General features: G+C 48.8%; 1 protein-coding gene across 1 annotated transcript; it reads right to left on the reverse strand.

Moving 5' to 3' along the window:
* Positions 1–246: 246 nt before the first annotated feature.
* LOC130482891 (PC-esterase domain-containing protein 1B-like) lies at positions 247–12,323 on the reverse strand. The gene is made up of 7 exons (XM_056855766.1): positions 12,230–12,323; positions 11,313–11,392; positions 9,588–9,844; positions 6,247–6,421; positions 4,064–4,304; positions 2,220–2,471; positions 247–503 (listed from the first exon to the last, which is right to left on the reverse strand). The coding sequence occupies exons 1-7, from the start codon at positions 12,321–12,323 to the stop codon at positions 247–249; spliced, it is 1,356 nt and encodes a 451-aa protein (XP_056711744.1).
* Positions 12,324–12,629: the final 306 nt, after the last annotated feature.

The raw sequence follows: 12,629 nt of genomic DNA on the forward strand, positions 1-12,629 counted from the left end.
TGCTCTTGTTGGACACCGGGGTTACGAAGACGGAGTGTTTTTCCAAAGAGGGGTAAGGGGGCCCAAATCTGGCATTTCAGAAATGGTTGAGCCCCACTGAGAACACGGACCACCACCTCTGGGCCATCGTGTACACAAAAGACACCACCCCCCCCGGCACTGAACTTTAATCCCATCATGCTTCCCCCCTACCCAACTCCACAGACAAGAAAATTCAAGTAAAACTGAGCCGTGGGTGGGTGGGGGCTACCAGCCTCCCCATCCTTGGTAGGGGGGTGCCCCATATGGTGGAGGGGCCCCAGCGCCATTATATGGGTGAGCATAGGGCCTAAAGTGTCCCCTGTAGAAACGCGGGCGGCGCATGACCCGGCCATTATGGTGCCTTCCCCGGAAACCTCGTGGGGACCTGCGGCGGAGGGGACGGAAACCCCGAGGCCCCCCGTTAGGCACATAATCAACAAGGGAAGGGAGGGGGGGACCCCACCCCCCCTCAGGCACATGATCTGGAAGGAAAGGAGAAACCCCCCACCCCTCCTCAGGCACATGATCTGGAAGGAAAGGAGAAACCCCCCACTCCCTTTCAGGCACTTGATCGATGGGTCCATGGAAACCACCCTGCTGCGTTTCTGTGGGATACAAAAAAAAGAGAGAGTGTGAAAGATCAAAAAGGAAAGCAGCAAAAGGTACCATATTTTAGAAAGAATCCAGAACAGAACATAAGAAAAGCCCTACTGGATCAGATTAAGGCCCATCAATTCCAGCTGTCTGTTCACACAGTGGCCAATTGGGTGCCTCTAGGAAGCCCCAAAACAAAATGACTGCAGCAGCATTTATCCTGCCTGTGTTCCACCGCACCCAAAATAATAGGCATGCTCCTCTGATCCTGGAGAGAATAGGTATGCATCATGACTAGTATCCATTCTAACTAACAGCCATGAATACCCCTCTCCTCCATGAACGTGTCCACTCCCCTCTTAAAGCCTTCCAAGTCGGCAGCCGTCACCAAACCCTGGGGCAGGGAGTTACACAATTTAACTATGCGTTATGTGAAGAAATAACTCCTTTTATCTGTTTTGAAACTCTCACCCTCCAGCTTCAGCAGATGATCCTGGGTAATAACAGCCCATTCCTAAGAAATGGGCTGAAAGTGCAAAGGAGGCAGAGGGGTGATAACAAGCACTTCAGCTGGTGGCGGGGGCAGTTCTGTTGCCGCCGGGGGTGTGTGTGTGCTGCGGAGCTGTACGGTGCTCCTCCAACGCCAGTCTCTCCGGGACCTAAATCCCAGAAGAGAAATGCGGCGCTGGAGTAAGGGGGAGGTTTTCCCCGGAGCAGAGCTGACGTTAGTCAGCTTCCAACGCCCCTCCAGCCCAGGAATGCCCCCTCCAGCAACAGTGCTGCTGCCCAGATTTTTCCTGGCACAGCCTCACTGTTTTCTATTGGGGGGGGGGAAGCCCCACTTTCGAATTTTAAAATTTAAAAAGGCTTTTTTAAGTCTTTTGGCGGCCAGGGAATCTCTTTGGAGGTGCTGCGGCGGAGGCACCTCGGCTACCGCAAAGCTCAGGAATGAGCTCTAAGTCTGCTGGGCACTGTGCATGAGAAGTAGACTCTTAACCACACACATGCACACACTTCTTATGCTGTTCCATTCCAAGCCACCTTCAAGCTTCTAGTCCAGGGGTCCCCCAGTGTGCTGCCCTTTTCTGGCACCCTCCTAGTGTTTTAAGGAAATGGGTAGGGCCAGGTGGGGCTTTTGCCCCGCAGGGCTTCTGATTGACCACTAGAGAGTTAATTGGCTGTGCCGATTTTTTTTTTTTAATGTCGCTTTGTCAGCCGCTGCCACCACAGCCCAAGGATCTTCACTGGGTGACTAAAGGTAAGCTGCAGCAGCCGTTTCGTGGCTGCGCCCACCCCACTGTCAGAATCCCAAAGGTTCCTGCAGGCTTGGTAAAGTCGAGGACCCCGTTCCAATCCTTACGCTCAAAGCAATCCATCATTTCCTTCATCCCTCACCGCACCTGCCAAGTTCATCTGCTCTCACCCTCTTCATCTCCTGGGCCCAATTTCATCCATAAGGCTACGCTGCGGCCAGCGGTTGGAACAGCCCTCCCCTCAAAAACTCATCCTTGCCAATCCTCCCTGAGATCCGTTTCTTCAGGTAGCCAGCTCAGGGCTGTATGTTCTCTGAACGCAAGCCCCCCGCGTAAATGAAGCATACATACCTTCCAGGTGGGCTGGGGGCTCACAGACATCTTCAAAGTTAAAATATGCAGAGAAGTTCTCACAGTCAGAAAAGGAGTCAAATTGGAAGTTGGGATTGTGGCTGGAATTGAATGGAGTCAAGGAGAGGCGGATGGCAGATGTGGGGTGTGGAGATCTCCAACGCGGAGGAGGAGGAGGAAGAAGCGGCGGCCGCGGTGGTGAAGGCAGGTATTGTGGTGAATGGTGTTGATATGCCGCATTCCATGGTATTCCTGTAAAATCAGGAGATTGGGGTCGTTTATGCCTGGGAGTTTTACCTGAGGTTCGTTGCTCGCTGGACCCACACTTTCCTGTTGGGAGTCTATGCACCAGCAGTCTCCAAGCTCAAATCAGGAAGTATTTGAATCCCTGCCCCTTGAAATGCTGCTTCGTAACTGGCTGTAGTGAGAGAAAAGTTCCCTCCCCCCACAAACCCAACTGCCACATAAAAAAGCATTTAAAGAACATTAAACCAAAAACGGAGGAATCTGAAAAGGGGGGTGGGGAGAAATCCAAGCCTCGTTTTTAAAAAAACCTTTCCTTTGCTCAGAATGAAAGAGGAAACAGGAAGTATTTGCATCCCCACCTCTGGACATGCTGCTTTGTAATTGGCTGTGAGTGAAACTAAGCTTCTGTGTACCGTGCTTTGCCTTGTGCACAGGGATTTCACCCGGGCTGAGCTCAGGGGAGAGGGAAGAATCGGGTTAACAAAGGAAGTCCCGGGATTTGTGAGGGCTGGCAGTGAGGTCATCTCTAATGGAGGGAAAACCATTGGATAACTCCAAAGAACAACCAAGACAGACGGGGGTGGTGGTAAACGTGAATGAAAATACCCATGCATAAACAACCTGGGAATAGACTGTTATCCTGGGTCAAGCAGGAGCTAATGTCAGTCTTATGAAACAGAAGTCCAAGGGCTCCTGGAAGGCAAACTAAATTTATTTCAATATGAGCTTTCATGAGTCACATCTTTTCCTTTTTCTTTCCTGTCAAGTCACATCTGACTTACTGTATCCCCTGGTGGGGTTTTCAAGGCAAGAGATGTTCAGAGGTGGTTTGCTGTTGCCTGCCTCTGCATGACGACCCTGGTATTCCTTGGAGGTCTCCCGTCCAAATACTTGCCAGGGTCAACCCTGTTTAGTTTCTGAGATCTGACTAGATCAGGCTAGCCTGGAGCTATCCAGGTCAGGGCTGAGTCACATCCAGAGATGCAAAATTTCTGGAAATTGTGAAGCCATAGGGGGAAATGTTTTGTTTTTGTTTTTCACTGTAAAACAAACAAACATGCAAACACAGAAATTTTGGAGGAAACTGAAATACATGCAATATTTACTTTCCTATCAAAAACACATCATTCACTTAGTTTATAAAATTGTACTATTTTGGCATTTTTAAGAGCCCTTTTTAGAAGACAGGTGCCCCGAAGCTCCTTAGGAGCTGGCGTGACCCCATGATGGCATAGGTGGCACCTACACTGGCATGGAGGCAAACACGCTCTAACCGTGGTTTTTTTTTCCTAACAGTTAGAGCTAATTTTCTAACAGAGTGGTTCCTCAGTGGAACAGGTTTCCTCGGGAGGTGGTGAGCTCTCCTTCCCTGGAGGTTTTCAAGCAGAGGCTAGATGGCCATCTGTCAGCAATGCTGATCCTGTGACAGGCAGATCACGAGAGGGAGGGCATCTTGGCCATCTTCTGGGCATGAAGCAGGGGGTCGCAGGGGGTGTGAACCACTTTACCTGTTAGAAAATTCTTCCCATATAGCTTTCCCTGCATTAGGAATCGACAAACCACTCTATTGATGTCCCCCCCCCCCCGCCGCCACTCACCGTTTTGGGGGGGTTTGTCTTTAAGCTCGACTCCCCAGGCGTCGGCCACGTGCATCAGCAGCAGCCTGGTAATGCAACGGTGCACCAGCTGGTCCCAGTGGACCCCGTCTGGGGCCAGGTGGTGTGTGAGGAAGCGGAAGTAGAAGTTCAAGTCCAAAACGTCGAACTGGTAGCAGCAGGCGAGGGTGGCACCGTCGAAGTTTGCCCTCAGCACATCCTCGGGAGTCGAAGTGTTCTTCATCTGCACGTGGCAAGAAAAGGAGGGGTTGGGTGGAATTGTAAAGGCACGTAGCCCCATCCGGCCCCAAAGCTCATGTGACTTTTGGCTCAGAAGAGCCTTTCCTGTACTATTCCAAGGGCAAGCCAGCAGAGAAAGCTGGCAGAAGAGATGTAATAAAATCCATTAAATGCCTTTTTTACCATAGAGTTTTGACCCTAAAACCACCGTTCACGGGTCACTGGCAACCTGATGACATCCCTTCCGGTGAGAGGACAGGCCTCCGTTTGCTGCTGTTAAGCCCCCCTGCTGGCTGGCCACACGGTTCCAGGGGGAGGGGTCCCAAAGCAAGGGATCCCCTGCCCCTGGTGGAAGGCTGGGCACCCTATACACCAGCCATAAAGGCCTATCACTTAGGGGGCATTCTCCCAGAGGTGGCAAACCTCTCGCTGAGCCATATCTCTGCACACTCCTCTACACAAAACATCCTCTGCACCCGGGGTCCCCAACCTTTTTGAGCCTATAGGCACCTTTGGAATTCAGAAGAAAAAGAAAAAGAAGAAAAGGAAAAGAAGAAAAAAGAAGAGTTGGTTTTTATATGCTGACTTTCTCTACCTCTTAAGGGAAACTCAAACCGGCTTACAATCACCTTCCCTTCCCCACAACAGACACCCTGTGAGGTAGGTGGGGCTGAGAGAGCTCTAAGAGAGCTGTGACTAGCCCAAGGTCACCCAGCTAACGTCATGTGTAGAAGTGGGGAAACAAATCCAGTTCACCAGATTAGCCTCCGCCGCTCATGTGGAGGAGTGGGGAATCAAACCTGGTTCTCCAGATTAGAGTCCACTGCTCCAAACCACCGCTCTTAACCACTACACCATGCTGGAGTGCGAGAGAGAATAAAACCAACACTATGGTGGCAGCAGCCACCAAAACAACATTATTTTAATCTGCACAGTCCATCAGATCTCCAATGGCCAGTCAGAAGCCCTGCGGGGAAAGAGCCTCACCCACTTCCTAAAAACCCTCGGCAGGCACTAGGAAATACGCCAGAGGGTGTCACAGCCCCCATGAGCACCAAGGTGAGGACACCTGCTCTGCACAGAGAGAACCAGCAAGTCAGGATGAAGTCTTGGTCTAGAACATGTCCTTCTCCTGGACATGTAAGTGTGATGTATGGAGGGAGGGGTTAGCATACGAAAGTGTTCAGTCATGCGAACCCCTAGCTTGAGGTCTGAAGCAGTAGAACCCACCCAGAAGGCTAACCCCACTAGGCCCTATTTATTTACTTAAAACTTGGTTTTTATACCCCGATTTTTCTCTACTCTATGGAGTATCAAAGCCGCTTACAATCGCCTTCCCTCCCCTCCCCCACAAGACACCCTGTGAGGTAGGTGGGGCTGAGAAAGCTTGAAGAAAACTGTGACTAGCCCAAGGTCACCCAGTAGGCTTCCTGTGGAGGAGTGGGGAATTGAACCCAGTTCTCCAGATGAGAGTCCTGTGGAGGAGTGAGGAATTGAACCCAGTTCTCCAGATTAGGGGAGGGGGCGTGGCTCAGTGTAGAGCATCTGCTTGGCATGCAGAAGGTCCCAGGTTCAATCCCCGGCATCTCCAGTTAAAGGGACCAGGCAAGTAGGCGATGTGAAAGACCTCTACCTGGGACCCTGGAGAGCCATGGAGAGAGACCGTGGCTCAGTGGTAGAGTATTGTGAGAGGAGAGGGGCTGTGGCTCAGTGGAAGAGCATCTGCTTGGCATGCAGAAGGTCCCAGGTTCAATCCCCAGCATCTCCAGTTAAAGGGACCAGGCAAGTAGGTGATGTGAAAGACCTCTACCTGGGACCCTGGAGAGCCGCTGTCAGTCTGATTAGACAATACTGACTTCGATGGACCAAGGGTCTGGTTCAGTAGAAGGCAGCTTCATGTGTTCACTCTTAACCACACCCCTGAACAAAAGAGCAGTATCTCCTACCCCGTCCTCAAGATAAGCATTGGTGACTGTGGGAGCGATTGGCGTGGCTGTATCCCAAATGACAAGGCAGGAGGGCGGCAGGATGTCACGCAACTTCTCGAAAAGCGTTTGCAGGTTCTCTCGGTATTCCCTGAAGGCCTTCTTTAGAGGTTCATTGGAAGAATAATCAATGTATCTGCGCGGGAGGAGAAAACCATCAGGGCTCTTGAGACTCCCACCTGAGTGGAAACGGTCAACACTGTGGAAAGCCAGATCTGACTTCTCTGACTGGAGCCAAATTTAAATTGAATTTTGACTGCGTTTTTTCACATAGATCCCATCCTATCGTTTAGCATGCCAAGTATACCAACAGTGCTCCATGAAGAATGCCGATGCTGTTTCAGTTTAGAAACATACAACAACGATCTGTAGAACAGGGTTTTTCTTGGGCTGTAAAAGCCAGCCCCAAAATGTGGGAGCCAGGCTTGTTCTTCAGTCGCCAGAGTTTCATACACTAATTACCAATCAGTCTAATTCCAATGTGGCCAAATCTGTGGATACTTAAAATCAGAGACTGAAACCATGAACAAAGCAGATGGACCTTTCTACAAGCCTGAAAATGCCCCAGGTTTGCAGAAAAATCTGAAAAAAAGACAACACTGAGGGGTTAAAGCCCCCCAAAACAATAGAAAACATCTGTAGCTTTAGAAACGGATGCCCTCAGTGGCTGTTGCTAGGCAGCCACACGGTATTGCCAGCCTTTAAGCCTTGGTTTCTGTCAACAAAAGGTAGGGCCCTTTCCTGTTTTGGCCTTTGAGGGAGGACACATCGGGGCCAGGCCTGGCAGCAAAGACTAAAAACTTTGATACCATTCGACTCCCGTGACTCAACCAGGACTGGCTTTTGGCTACTGTTCAACAGCAGCCTCCCTACAAAGCCAGTGTGACGTAGCGCTTAAAAGTTACATATTAGGATCTGAAAGGCTCATATTACTACCACTCTCCTGCGGAAGCTCGCTAAGTGACCTTGGGCATTCTCAGCCTATCTTGCCTCGCAAGACTGTTGTGAGGATAAAACGGAAGAGAGAAGAATGATGTAACCTGCTTTGGGTCCCTTTGTGCAGAAAAGGAGTGTATAAACAAAGTAAATAAATAATAAACATAGCTGAAGATGGTGGCAGATAATATCTGGCTAGTGAATGGGTGGGAAGGAGAGGAGAAGCAGGGACAGGTGAGGATAGGGGGTTGTAAGGAGGAGAGAAAAGAAAACATTGTCGGGAAGAGGATACAGGGCAAAACGAAGTGCTCCCTGCACATTCCGGCAGGTTCCCCATCAGGCAATTGGGCCAGTTTCCCCACATAAAGGGGGTGAAGGAGGGAACGCAGGTAAAGGTAGATTGGCTGGCCCGTGGAAAGGAGAGAAGGAAACAGGGAAAGGGGGGAAGCTATGGGGGCTTTTAGAGAAGGGAAATAGTGTGGGAAGGGAAATGAGATGTCCTTGAGGGACCCCCCACTTGTATTTTCTAATTATTGCTAGAAGAAATCCTAATCCTAACCTTTTCACATTTCCTTGTAATTTTATTAGAGCTATGACAAAATTGTCGTATATAAACATAGGGGTAGCCTTCGTAGTCACAGCTCCAACTAAAAGCTAACCCCTAATCCTAGAATAACTTTCCCCCTATTTCTGATAATCCCATTTATTGTTTTGACAGTTCTGTTTAATTGGACTTTGGAGCCAGCATGGAAAGCAACTAGCTAAGAAATGAATTCATCCACCACCACTGAATGGTGTGAAGTTAACATATTCACAAGCGATGACAAGAACTTCACGTGCATGTATTTTTTATGCCATATAACAGAATATGTTGATGTGAAAGGATAAATAAGCTTTGTACTTCTCATTGAGAGAGACAACAAAGTCATTGCTAAGAATACTAGGCCCCACAGTGAAATTCCCAGGTGCCTGGGATTTGTCTAGCCCTGCTATAGAAAGATGAAATTTGCCCTATCATGCCATACACACTACTAAATCTGAATAAAGAAACGTTCATAAACATTTCTCCCGGTTTTCCAGTTTGTCCATACTGAGATGGGGGTTACGGAATGGGAAAAAGGACCTACCAAATATTTCCATATAACTAACAGATGGTCATTATCAAGAAAATTAAGTTCCTTAATTTATTGTTTGCTACTTTCAAAGCAATGGTTTTACTTGGGCCTACTTGAATTATAAAGTGGGAGCAACTGGAATGGAGCTATGTTTCAGCAGAGCTGTGACTCCCTGCAAGTGAGATAAGCTCCAGGTGCTAGATAAATTATAGCTCTAACTCCCTAGGTCCCATGGATACTCAAGGACAACCCCCACCCCCGCACTAGCTATTAACTCCACTTAACTACATTCCATATTACTTAGAGAATGTGTTGTTGTCACCTGTGACTGGACAGGGCCAAAGATGGACTGCAGCCAAATTCCCCTCCCTTCTATCACATTGTGACCTCCTAGGTCATATGGTCAGTAACAGATATGTATGCCCAGATTAGTGATGAAGAGCAGAAGAAAGACCACTGCTGGATCAAGCCAAAGGTCCACCTTGTCCACCATCCCATTTCCAGCACCAGCTAAATAGATGCTTCTAGGAAGAGCCCTGCTAGATTAGACCAGGGGTCCATCCAGTACAGCATCCTGTCTTGCACAGTGGCCAGCCAGTTCCTCTGGAGGTCCAACAACAGGGCAGAGAGGCAGAGGCCTTCCCCTGATGTTGCCTCCTACTACAGGGATTCAGAGGTTGACTGCCTCTTACCATGGAGCTCCGTTGAGACACCATAGCTAGTAGCAGCTGATGAACCTATCCTTCATGAATGTATCTAGCCATAAGCAGGGCCCATCCAGAACCACAGAGGTGGTGGGACACGATGGAAGAAGACGACGACAAAGAAGAGTTGGTTTTTATATGCTGACTTTCTCTACCTTTTAAGGAGAATCAAATCGGCTCACAATTACCTTCCCTTCCCCTCCCCACAACAGACACCCTGTGAGGTAGGTGGGGCTGAGAGCGCTCTTAAGGGAACTGTGACTGGCCCAAGGTCACCCAGCAGGCTTCATGTGGATGAATACGGAAACCAACCTGGTTCTCCAGATTAGAGTCCACAGCTCCAAACCACCGCTCTTAACCACTATACCACGCTGGCTCTCCTCTGAAGGATTAGTATATTAAGTTCAGAATATGCAAGAACTCTCTCCCTGTGCCTCGGCTATGAGAAAGCTTGGGAGGTGTAGATTCAACTGGAACAACCCAGGAAACCTTCCAGATGTCATAGAGACTTCTGTGCAGGCAGAGAGGCCACCATTACCAAAGTTACCTGTTGAGGTCCCAGACACAGGAATTGAGGATAAGAAGATCTGGTGCTGGGCCAGTCCTGAAGTCCTCCAGGATACTCTCCATGTAGTCCGAATAAGCGCGGGTGATGAAGTAGACACGCACAAGGTGGTGGTCAGTTCTGTACTGACGTACCTCTCGGTAATTGGTCTTTTTGTGTTGGACACCCCCTTCCACTCGATGGTCATTCCAGAAAGTTTCCAGGCCCTGCAAGTGGAGATCATCATCAAATGCAAGCCCCTCACCCCTAACAAGAGTATCAGTCATGCAAAGTCTGAATACACAGAAACATGGAGCCATGGTGCTGGAAGGCTATGCAAAACCACAGGGCTGGATCCACTGGAAGAGTTCACAGAAAGCATTGACGGAAGGGATCCTTTACCATCTTAGAGGGGCTGAAGCTCAGTGGTAGAGCATCTGCTTGGCATGCAGATGGTCCCAGGTTCAATCCCCGGCATCTCCAGTTAAAGGGACTAGGCAAGTAGGTGATGTGAAAGACCTCCGCCTGAGACCCTGGAGAGCTGCTGCCAGTCTGAGTAGACAATACCGACCTTGATGGATCGATGGTCTCATTCAATAAAAGGCAGCTACATATGAGTTCGTCAAGAAGCCTGCCATTTGTACTGAAACTCAAAATGTGGCACAAGACCAGTGGTGGGGCGGAAACAATGAGAGGTAAGTCTACTCAAATAGCCCCTCCTTCTTGAATCTGCAGAAGAGAGAAAAAGGCAATTCTGTTGTTATTTCCCCATCTGTCCTGGGGCATGTTTTGTTCGGGCAGCCTACTGATCCTCAGAAAGGGGTTTTGGGCAAACAGCAGGCCGCTTGAGGAATGGGAAAGCTAGGAAAGATCCACTATGCCTACACCTGCTAGGACCTCTTCAAGTGGATTCCACCTGTAGAACAGTAGATTTCCATCATTCTTCTGCAAAATGGAACCATTCAGCTGGTCACAGAGAAAAAGCAGCATAGACGAGATACAGCTTCTGCCTGGAGATTGGATAAAAACCTACTGCCTGGGAAGGAACATACTGCCACCATCTATGCCAGTAGATTATCAGGGTTTTTCTCTCTCCAGGTGTTTTTTTCTCTCCAGGTATTTTGCTGGTACAGCATTTCCCCCCATTTTTGCCTTTTGCAATAATATGGGTGTGAACAATGGATCTTGGAAGAAAGGCAAAGCATTCATTTAATAAATAACAACTAGCATTACCTTGAAATTTTGAGGGCGGCACCTGGAGAGGGTGGGGTTTGAGGAGGGAAGGGGCCTCAAGCAGGGTATAATACTCTGGAGTCCATTTTCTCCACGGGAACTGATCTTGGTAGACTGGAGATCAACTGTAATAGCGGGAGATCTCCAGGGGCCAACTGGAGTTTGGCAACCCTAGGTTGGAAGCTTAGGGGGGAATTCTTCTCCCCTTCCCACTGACAAGGGTGAGCAAATTCCACCAACTGGATGTTCCTCGTAGGAAGGACAAAACCGCAACTAGGCCTGCTACGTGACAAATTTCAGCCTAGAATGCAGAGGCTGCCCTTAGTAAATGTTGGGATGCTTCTCTATTGAAAAAACAAACAAGCCCCGGTTCAGACAGCGGATGGTGAAATCCACGATGCAGCAAATAGCGTTACAGCTGTTGTCCAAAGAAGGGTTACGTGTAAGAGGTTTACAAGAAAACATTGGTTACTAAGGATCCAAACGAGAGCGCACTTTCTCTTTCAGCTCCGGCAAGGTGAGATATTCTTCATTCTGGAGAAGGTGAATCAGGTCTTTATAAATCGTTCGATGAACTGCAAAGGAAAAAAAAATTGGCACTGGATACACACTCACACGCAAACATGGAAATAAGGACAAAGCCAAAAAAGCATGCATGCTTTTCGTTAGGAGAGAACATACCGTGTTCTTGCAAACACTTGGTTTACTCATTTTATTTACCTCAATCACATCTAATTTTCCCTCCAATGGGGACCCAAAGTGGCTTACATAATTCCCCTCCATTTTATCCTCGCAACAGTCCTGTGAGGTAGATCAGGCTGAGTGTGTGTGGCTGGCCCAAGGTCACCCAGCAAGCTTTCATGGCTAAGTGGGGATTCAAAGTTGGGTCTCCCTAGTCCGACACTCTAACCACTAGACGACACTACATACAGACAGACAGGCTCCTGGAAGCAAAGGGAAGGGCCAGGTAAAGATCTCCTAAATCAGAGGTGGGTAAATTATGGCCTGGAAGAGCTTTTCATTGCGCCTTCGAGGTGCTCTACAGTTTGGGAGGAATGTGCGGTTGCCAGGTACAGCCTGGAAACTGGCAGGAAATGGTGAAGGTGAATACATCCCCAGTGCAACGACATCTGGCTAAACCCAGAAGTGATATTATTGCACCGGGGAGGTGACACTCTAGCATTCACCCAAAATTCTATGGCTTAACCACAGCGTTTGGGCAAATACTAGAGCGTCACCCAGCGTGATGACATCACTTCTGGGTAGGGTTGACCATTTGCCTGTTCGTGGTGGGACAACGCCAGCCAATTGTAGGTCTTGTAGGTCTCTCAGATGAACAGGTGACGCCTATAACCATTGGCTTCTGAACACCACATCACAGGAGCAACTAAAGAGTTTAGCAAAATACTCACTGGAGTCACCTAAGATCACGACAAATTTGTTGTGCAGCAGCTGCTGGACTTCTTCGGAAGAGAAATCATAGATATGTGAGAGAAGTCTCCGCATGGCCGGGCTTAGTGGCATCCTGGCTGCTGGTCTTCTCCTGCAAGGAGACAGATTGTGAGTGGAGGGAAAGAAAACAAAACGTTAAGAGGGATAGAGAGACCCTCATCTGAAAGTTTGATTTCTTTTTACACCCCAATGGAGAATGCTGAACCAGTAAGAAATTCACAGGCTCAGAGGAGTTACACTCAGCAGGAATATAATGCCATAGAGTCAGCACTCTGAAGCTGCCATTTCCTCCAGGTTATCTTACCTCTATAGTATGGGGATAAGTTGTAATTCTGGGGTAACTCTGGGCTCCACCTGGAA

This window comes from Euleptes europaea, chromosome 9 (genome assembly GCF_029931775.1).
Source record: "Euleptes europaea isolate rEulEur1 chromosome 9, rEulEur1.hap1, whole genome shotgun sequence".
Lineage (NCBI taxonomy): Eukaryota > Metazoa > Chordata > Lepidosauria > Squamata > Sphaerodactylidae > Euleptes > Euleptes europaea.